The sequence below is a fragment of the Octopus bimaculoides genome, chromosome 18 (genome assembly GCF_001194135.2).
Source record: "Octopus bimaculoides isolate UCB-OBI-ISO-001 chromosome 18, ASM119413v2, whole genome shotgun sequence".
In the NCBI taxonomy this organism is placed as follows: Eukaryota; Metazoa; Mollusca; class Cephalopoda; order Octopoda; family Octopodidae; genus Octopus; species Octopus bimaculoides.
In genome coordinates, this window is record NC_068998.1 from 35295973 (window position 1) to 35305625 (window position 9653).

The following is a 9653-nucleotide window of genomic DNA, read 5'->3' on the forward strand; positions in this document are numbered from 1 at the left end:
GGCACATAAAAGACACCATTTCGAGCGTGGCCGTTTTCGTGCGGGTGACACGTAAAAGCACCCACTACACTCTCTGAGTGGTTGGCGTTAGGAAGGGCATCCAGCTGTAGAAACTCTGCCAAATCAGACTGGAGCCTGGTGTTGCCATCCGGTTTCACCAGTCCTCAGTCAAATCGTCCAACCCATGCTAGCATGGAAAGCGGACGTTAAACGATGATGATGATGATGATGATTGTAGATGGTACGTTCTAGATGAAGAAGTTTTTAGGTTTACTGTGATCAAACAAACTTATGATCAAAAATAGACACTCTAGCCATGATCATGTTATGTTTTAATGGTGTGTCTAGGACTACATTAGTTTAATTTTTCCTTTCATTATTTAAGACATGTTTTGAAGGAGATTTGGCTGTCATTTCTAGCAGGTTACATGACTGTGCAGAGGCTCCCTTGTTGTCTCATGGCTGAAGAAGTAGTATGATGAGAGATAAAAGTGAGATAGATCAAAGGACGCTTTGGATGGAGTTCTTAAGCTAAACCAATGCTCACTAAACTTCACAGATGACATAGTAATGCAGAATATACAGTCAGGTTTTTATTGTGAACCTAATACATCCAATCCAATTTAGAAAAACCCAGCATCTATGATAGATTATACAGGTACTTGAGCTGTGAGAAAAAGCAGCAGACAAATTTTCCTCAAATCCCATCCTACAGTCTTACAAAAGAGAAGCACACACACACACACACACACACACACATTGAATACCCAATGTTTGAAAAGAACCAGATAGGATGGACCTGTCTGGAACGCCTTTGCTGAACATGGGCTAAACAGCAACTACATCAATCTTCCATAGAAAAATGGATATTAAACAATGGTAGTGATGCTGACACCAACGGCGACAGCAGTGACATGGCGATGTTGATGATGAGGATGACAGTAAAGATACTGTTTCAATATCTCTATTTAATTTAAGGCAGTAAGCTGGCAGAATCATTAACACACTGGGGAAAATGCTTAGCAGCCTTTCATCCATCTGCACATTCTGAGTTCAGATTCTGCCAAGGTTGACTTTGCCTTTCATCCTTCTGGGCTCAATAAAATAAGTGCCAGTTGAACACGGGGAGGGGGGGGGCGTATAATCAACTTTCCCCCGCCCTTGAAATTTCTGGCATTGTGCCAAAATTTGAATTCAATATCTCTATTTATTTCTCATTGTTTATCTATTCTCTCCCTAGGGTGAGTTACTCATTAGGATCTGGCAGTGATATGGCAACATTTTACCAGCGTGCTGGTGTCCCAAGCATGGACTTTTTTTATACATATGATACAGTAAGTATACTGTCAGTTTCTTTTTTCTTTTATTGTATTTGTTTGTTAAAGGAAGAGTAGAGCCCATAGACTTTGTTTCTTGTAAGCTTGTCGCCTAAACACAAGAACTGGCATGATGGCTGAATAAATAATAATCTTATAGTTACAGAAACGTAAGTTCATTAGATATTGAGGAACAAGCTTCTGTGTTAATACTTTTAAGACCAACAGCAGTTTGAACATAGGAAATTGTCTTCAAGTAGCGATCAAAAGGAAGTTACTAACTACTTGGCTTACCCAGTGACAAATATTCAAATTCTTCAAGTTTTATAAAGAGTGAAGATGGAGTGGGGTATGCAATCTGCCCTTGAATTTGGTGGAAGGTGAATGAGAATAACCAAACACACAACTCTGTAGAAATGAAGCAATTGTCTGGTTTCTAATTGATTTTTTAAAATATATTCCACTGTACAGGATTCAATATCTTTCGTAGAGTGTATGTCTTAGGCAAAGAATGCTATACTATCTCCTCGGGCATGCTTCACTATCTCCTCAGGTTTCTTTATTGAAAGAAAAGAGATATCTCTGTTTATATGTATACAGTTATGGATGCAACATTACTGAATGGTTAAGATGTTCACTTAGTAATTGCAAGGTATTGGAAATATGTGGCAATCTGTTGAACAGATTATATCTGTAATTTAACAATGAACCTTTGTTACATTGTGTTACACTGATTCCACCAGGGAATTACATTAAGTACATATGTCTGTGGAATGTTCAGTTAATGATATGTTATCCAGTGAGCAGAGAGGTTAGTTTCTGAAAACTTATCAAAAATCAGCAAAACAATTTTGATGTGTATAAACCAGTTGCACCGTTCTGCCTAACTTCAGTATCAGATTTCTGGTAATTTTTAATTCAGTATGTAGTAATTAGAGAAAATGTTCTTCATATTCTGCATTGAGGACAAAACACTTCAACTGAGGTATTTCCCTCAAAGATATTGGCTAAAACTGAGAAATGCAGGTACAGAAATTGAAACTTTTGATATAGACTATACTCTACTGCATCACATTGCTAACCACTTCACTTGACTAATATTTGTTTCACAAAATAGTTCACTACAAAAACTGGAATTATTGTCTATTATGTAGGCAAGCTGGCAGAATCATTATCAAGCTGGGTGAAATGCTTAGCAGTATATTGTCCCCCTTTATGTTCTGAGTTTAAATTCCACCTACACTGACTTTGCCTTTCATCCTTTTGGGGTTGTTAGATAGGTACCAGTTATGTACTGAGGTTGGTGTAACTGACTTTACTACTCCTGAATAAAAGTATAAAAGAAATTTGCACCCCTCTGCAAAGCCATGTCAAGCCAATGTGGCAGAGTTGGCTCATCAAACTAGTATGATCTCTAGCTCAAATTCACAGCCTCCACATGAGACTTTGGTTGGTGGAGAGAGCATACTGGGGCCTTCGTCCAATCAATCTAATATATTCTAGTATAAAACAAGCTACTCTGCCTACCTTTGTATTCCTTACATTGTAGGCAAGTTCCATACACACCCCCTCCAATCTAGTTCAAGCAATTTCTACAAATATCTGAATTTACAGACCTATCCAATCATATGCTAGCATATAACATTTAATCAAGTAAACAAGGCATAATTTTAAAAAATGATTGTAAGTAAAATCTGGGTAGTTTACTTCAGTCGTTTTCTCAATTTTTGATGCCTACCCATCATGTACAAATATACTGATTCACTTATTACTTACCTAGAAAGATCTTATGATTCACTAAAGAAGCCTAATAAGACAGGAACATGTTTGGAGCTGTCACCCATACTTACAAAACCGAGATAAAAATATTTGTCATTCAGTTTATGTTTTATTTTATGTTCTGTATAAGTATTAATTAATTAGATTATTTTTCTCTTGCTACATTCAAGTATGATGACACTAAAACTTCACTGTTATTTTTCAGCTAGATGGTATCTCTAGTAACTTCCCCTGGTCATAAACATCAACCTATTTGTTCAGAAGTATGGGTGTGAGTGGATTGTATGTTTTGTCTGTGTGTGTGTGTATTTTATAGTGTGACCATCTTTTAGTGGTCAGTCTGCCTGATTACATGTGTCAGGTTCTTTGCAATCTTAGAGCTTGACTGTTTTCCTGTCCATCTAACCACCCAGCCAGTATTAGGTCTGCCTATTCTACCTACTAATCTACAGATCTGTTTTCATGTAGCATTTTTTTCTCTTGTTCACCTACCAGCCACTATGTTTTTTATTCTGGAAGTTGGGGTAATCTATCCTGTACTTTCACCAAATTTACCTGACAATATTGTTGCATGTTTCACTGAGATTTTGCTTTCTCTGCCAGCTCATTCATTTGGACTCTATTTACTCTCTTTCTAGGAAAAGTGGAAAACATTGTCTTACCCTTCGTACCACACTGCCTATGACACATTTTATTATTACGCTAAATTCGTAGACCCCAGCTTCAATTATACACTTGCTATCTCACAGTTGTGGTCAATACTAGCCTGGTAAGTGAACCTTCTTATTGATCAGTTTGGGCCAAGTGACTTGCTTTTACTTCATATGTAAAACCAAAAACAGTTTTTAAAAAGAAATACGCTGACATGTTTGTGTAATTATGAAAGCTGCTCTGCAACATCACAATTTCTGGTTTCATTTCATTGCACAGCAGGTACGGAAAATGCCTTCAACTACATCCTTAGGTTGAGCAATATGTTGTAAGTAGAATTTGATAAAGAGAAACTATGAAGAAGCCCTTTCCACCCATATCTCTCTCTCTCTCTCTCTCTCTTTCTATATATATATATATATATATATATACATATACGAGGGGGTGCTGAAAAGTTCTTGGCTTTCAATAAAAGAAAATACAGGAGGATCAGTTAATTATGACTTTATTCAACACATCCTCCTCACAGATTCACACACTTATTGCAGCGGTCATTTAATTTTTCTAAGCCCTGTAAAAGAACTTGGAAGGTTGGGTCTCCAGCCAAGCCTTTCGCAATACTCTTAATGCCAGGAACTTTTCCAGACTCCATTTTACATACATACATACATACATACATGCATGCATGCATACATACATACATACATACATACATACACACACACATACATACATACATACATACACACACACATACATACATACATACATACATACATACATGCATGCATACCTATATGTGTGTGTGATATATGTATGTATGTATGTCCACTGAACCATAGATTCTACTACATAAGGTGCACAAGAGATCATGCTGGATATCACACTGGTAGACAGGGACACCTCCATGTCTACCAGTGTGGTTACTTTTGAGTAACAAACTCAATCACATTTGGTCACATGAAAGAGACATGACAATGTTGGTCCCAGCTGGAGAGTTGACCTGTAATTGGTGTGGAATAACTTGTTTAAGTCCTTCTCAGCTTTTGGAGCCCTCTGAGATGGCATCAGCGAAAGGGGAGACCAAATATGAGGAGTTTCTTTGAGTGAAATGGATTTAGGAAATGGTCTTACTTGGTCACACGTCAACGTCCATCATGTATATTTGTAAGACGTTTTATTTATGTTGTTACATTTTATGACACATAGAGCAGCAGTTTGACAGAGATTGATAAAATCCACAGTGGATTTAATGTGGTCTTTTACAACTCTTAAAGGTGGTGCTTCAGTAAAGCTTATACTCCAGTGACTGAAACCAGGAGAAAAGTAATGGGGTTAGATTGTCTCAAAGAGAAAAGGCATATTTCTTCATGCCAGGGAGGAGCGAAGGGATCTTGACTTCATATGACATTTTCCTCTTCAACAAACATTTCTCCTTGTTTCAGTTTTTTTTCCAGTACAAAATTTTTTTTTTAGTTTTTACTTAAGATTTTCTCTGCAAAAACTATTGTTAACCATTAATTTATGAATTTTTATAATAACCAATATTCTATATGTAGATATGGTGACAGAACTGATGTCTCATAAACTGATAGTTATAATCTAGTGTTTCGCTACTTATTTCCTCCCAGGCCCCACTATAACTTTCCAGAAAAATGTATGCCACACCGTGGCTGGAAAAACAACTTCATTTTTTTTGTTTGATTTTTGATACAAAAGAACCTACGAGTAATTTTTTTATTAAGTACTGAGTACAAAAGAGTACATTATTGATCAAGGAAAAAAAAGTGAATCACTCTAATGAGAACCTTGTGCCTGGTGACTACGGCAGATTTCCTTGATTTGATGGGGACAATTTTGTTGGCTCCAGCCATAAATCACCCCATTTTGTAATTTCAAGTCTGCTTCTTTTGGCTCGAACCAAATCATCAACAGCTCTAAAGCCACACTCAACGAAATAAGACTTGGGGGAACGAATGAAAAACTCCTTTGCTGAAATGTCAGTGTTAGGGTATTTCCTTTCAACTTCATCACGTAATCACAGTTTCGTGCCTTTCATTTTGATCAACGTATTCACTGTTTCATCATGTTACACTATTTTCTTGGAACTGCATTGAAAGTTCAGGGATATCTATCAGCAGTGATTGAGTCAACCAACAGGCTGTGAAAAAAAGATTTTCACAATTTCATTAAACGTAAAAAAAAAAAAAAGAAAAGAAATTTTTTTCCCCCGCGTCCCACCTCAATTTTCCTAGGAGTCAAGTTGGAAATTATTTCCAAAATCAATCGTAAATGATAAAAAAAAAACTTTGATTTTAAGGGAAGCAACTCTGTATAAAAATTGTTTGGTTATCTCCCTTGGAGAAAATTTTAAATTTAGCATTATACCATCGAGAATCTCTCAGAGCAGAATTCCTTCCCCTAAATAAATGATTTTGGAAATTTTCATTTATCAACTCTAGATAATAATTCTTGCACAAGTTCAGTAATTTTAGTGGGACAATAACCAATATAGAAGAGGTTGATTATAACCCTGTCCTTGACTTTATTTCATCAATCCTGAGTAGACGAAAGGAAAAGTTGACAAAGGTTTGAAATCAAAATGTAAAGCATTTTCTCTGACGAACTAATGATTCTGCCGAATTGCTGCCATTTTAAAGTCTGTTTTCTATGCTGGCATGGATTGGACGATTCAGGGGACTGCACCAAGCTCTACTCTCAACTTTAGTGTGGTTTCTACAGCTGGATGCCTTTCCTAAGCCAACCACTTAACAGAATGTACTGGGTACTTTGTACATGACGCTAGCAGCAGTGAGGGTACCAAGTAACTTGCAAGACAGAGAAGGGATAGTGTTGAGGGACAGAAATAGATGTCTAGAGGGAAAATATGGTTACCAACAAAGGTAATAGCTCTCTAAACTTTGCCCAGCTAGTTCTTATTCTAGCAGCTATGCTTTGCTGAGAGCCACCAAATGCTGCCCATTACTTCCTGACCAAAGGAAGGCATATGATCTTCACATTACATGGAACTTTTAGCTGAGAAAAAAATATACACAGTAGATCATATCAGGGTCCCTGGGGAGGGTATGTAACCTTACTTGCTTAGAAAGCCCTCAGTGTTTACACTCTACACCCATGAACTTTCAAAACAGTATTTTTTAACATACTTTTCTCCGTTTTTGTTTCGAGCTATATATATATATATATATATATATACACACACACACACATGCACACAATGTTTAATCAAATGTACAAAAATCACATACTCTGAGAGAATTCAAAGGTGTAGCATAATCCAAGGGTAGGGTAATCGAATGTAAAGAAATCTAAGAATTAGGTATTCCAAATCATCATCAGAAGGATGTAGAAGATTTCAGCCATGTAACCACACTTATGCTATTCTCCGATTATTCTTTTCTTTCTTCCTGGACCTTTATTCATTCCTCTTTCTGTTGAAGAGCCATGCTCAGAACATCAGACCCCACTGTTTTTCTCATCTTCACTGAGTTTCAACCTAATACATTCACTGTGTCTATCTTTTTGACTTTTGTTGGTTTTGTTTTTGATTTGCCTGTAGATATATATATAAGTTCAAAAAAAGACAAAAAACAATAACAAAAAGCAACAATGTGAGGACGTGATACGGATAGTGTTACTAGACGCTCGGGAAAGGAAAGAGGTGCATGTATATATATGTATGTATGTATGTGTGTGTGTGTATATATATATATGTGTGTGTGTATATATATGTGTGTGTATATATATATATGTGTGTGTGTGTGTATGTATATATATATATATACATATACATATAGCAGAGTAAAATATAAATATAAAATTGCAATGGATTGCTAAATCTTGTACCTCTCCATTGTATAAGGTATACTCGCTACGAACTGTTATTATTCTACATAAATCAGTCTCTGAAATGTTTTGCAAATATTTTATAAACCCATTTCCAAAGATATCTTTATCTTAATTTATTCTTTAATTAGCATTTGATATACATATCTTGACTTATCCTTATTTTTTATCTCTGTTATACCTTTTATATCATTTGCAATCAAATATTTTATTTTGTAAAATCTTTATGAAAAAATTTTATTATAAAGATTTACATTCTTTTCACCTAACTTGGAGCTGTGCATACTATACTGAACTGGCTTGGTGCCTCACTTTAACTACCTAATTCAATTGAATCTTATATATATATATATATATATATATATATATATACATATATAAATATTTATGATGTACTATTCCATGATCAGCAAGAAAAATACTCAACGTTTTCTATATGCTTCCTTCTCAACCTTTAGCATTTCTTCTCTCATTTAATTTTTAGTTCATTATAACATGTGATTTGTGCTTGATAAATATGCTTGAGGTATTTCTCAACATATGAAACTATTAGTAGCACATAAAAACATGTATTGTGTCCATTAGATAGTGTGTGTGTGTGTTCGTGTTAGCAGATAGATTGATCACTGTTGCTGATAAAATGTTTTTACTATTTTGCAGTTACCTGGCTGAAGACAAAATTTTAGAATTTGATCTCCGGCGATATTCCAACATCATTGCAGTGTCTGTGTATGACTTATGTAAAAAGCATGATCACATTTTCTCAAACCGTTCAGTCAATATTGGTTAGTTACTTCTTTATTTTCATTTTCCAATTTCTTTTATCTCAAGGTCTGAAGGAAAGGACAGTATGCTCTTGGCTTTCTCAGGCCTTTCACAATTTATACAAGTGATACCATTTTTTGATTGATATAAGGTTGCTTTTGAACCATTTAAGGACAATACATGTGGAAAAGAGATGAACAAAGAGGGAGTTTCAAAGGGCTGATATTCTAGAAAGGAAGGACTGGGTGTAGTGATTAGTGGGTCTTGGTATTGTTGAGTACAACAAACGTGATGAGTGGAAGAGAGGCAAATGAATTGAGAACACCTGACTGTGATATGAACCCAGCCAGCTCTGTCAAACAAAGGATGTGATAGAAGCAGTAGAAAAGGCAAACAGAGGAGACAATGCACCTGTGGGTCAGAGGATGAGATGTGTCTGTGACTTTATGCCAGTTAGTCAGGTAGTCTTTTGTTGATGCAGTCCAGGATGTCTGTTTGTGTAGCAACAGTGTCTTCTCAGGTGGGAGAGCAATAATCCATTATTGACCATACCTGTGCTTTGTCCAACTATCAAGTACTCTGTTTCTATCTGTACTCTTCTTGACCTTATGATCAACTTCAACCAAATAAATTGCACCTTAACTGTTGGAAATTTGAGCCATAATCTCTCCATAAAAAGAAGAAAATTGTCAAACTCCTCACTGTACAACTTGGTATCTTGGGTGCCTTTAACAGAATCCACTCTGTTGCAAGTATATGGATCAAGTTTCCAGGTTAAAGAAGGATACCTTCCTCCCTACCTTCCATCTGTCTTGCAGGGAAAGTCAAAGCTGCCTCTTCTACTGACTAAAAGAGTGGGGGGAAATATTAATATATAATATTATTTTATAGCAATGTCTGTACGTATATGACACAAACATATACATATGTCTCTTTGAATACTCCATAGAAATAGGTCATAGCTTCTGTTGCCTAGACAACCTAATGGACTATGGAGAAGGCTGCTCTAAAAGTTTAGCAGTCAAGAAAAGAACAAAGTGGGATAAGTTCAGGGCACGATTACCTCTACTGTGAACAGTGGAGCACATTTCATTTATCAAATCTACAATAAATGAAAAGTCAACATAGATTTTGTTTGTTATTTCATGACAAAAATGACTTTCTTATAATGTAATTATTTTGCCTTCAACACATGGTCTCAGAACAATGAATACACACACACACACACGCATACATACACACACACACACACACACACACACACACACACACACA

General features: G+C 35.9%; 1 protein-coding gene across 1 annotated transcript in view; it reads left to right on the forward strand.

Annotated features, from left to right (window-relative positions):
• LOC106867954 (N-acetylated-alpha-linked acidic dipeptidase 2) overlaps positions 1-9653 on the forward strand; it is a 336237-nt gene that overhangs the window by 321381 nt on the left and 5203 nt on the right. The window contains exons 17-19 of the mRNA XM_052974261.1: positions 1241-1334; positions 3734-3864; positions 8274-8402. Of these exons, the coding sequence (XP_052830221.1) occupies positions 1241-1334; positions 3734-3864; positions 8274-8402 (354 nt within the window). The remainder of the gene's footprint in view (positions 1-1240; positions 1335-3733; positions 3865-8273; positions 8403-9653) is intronic.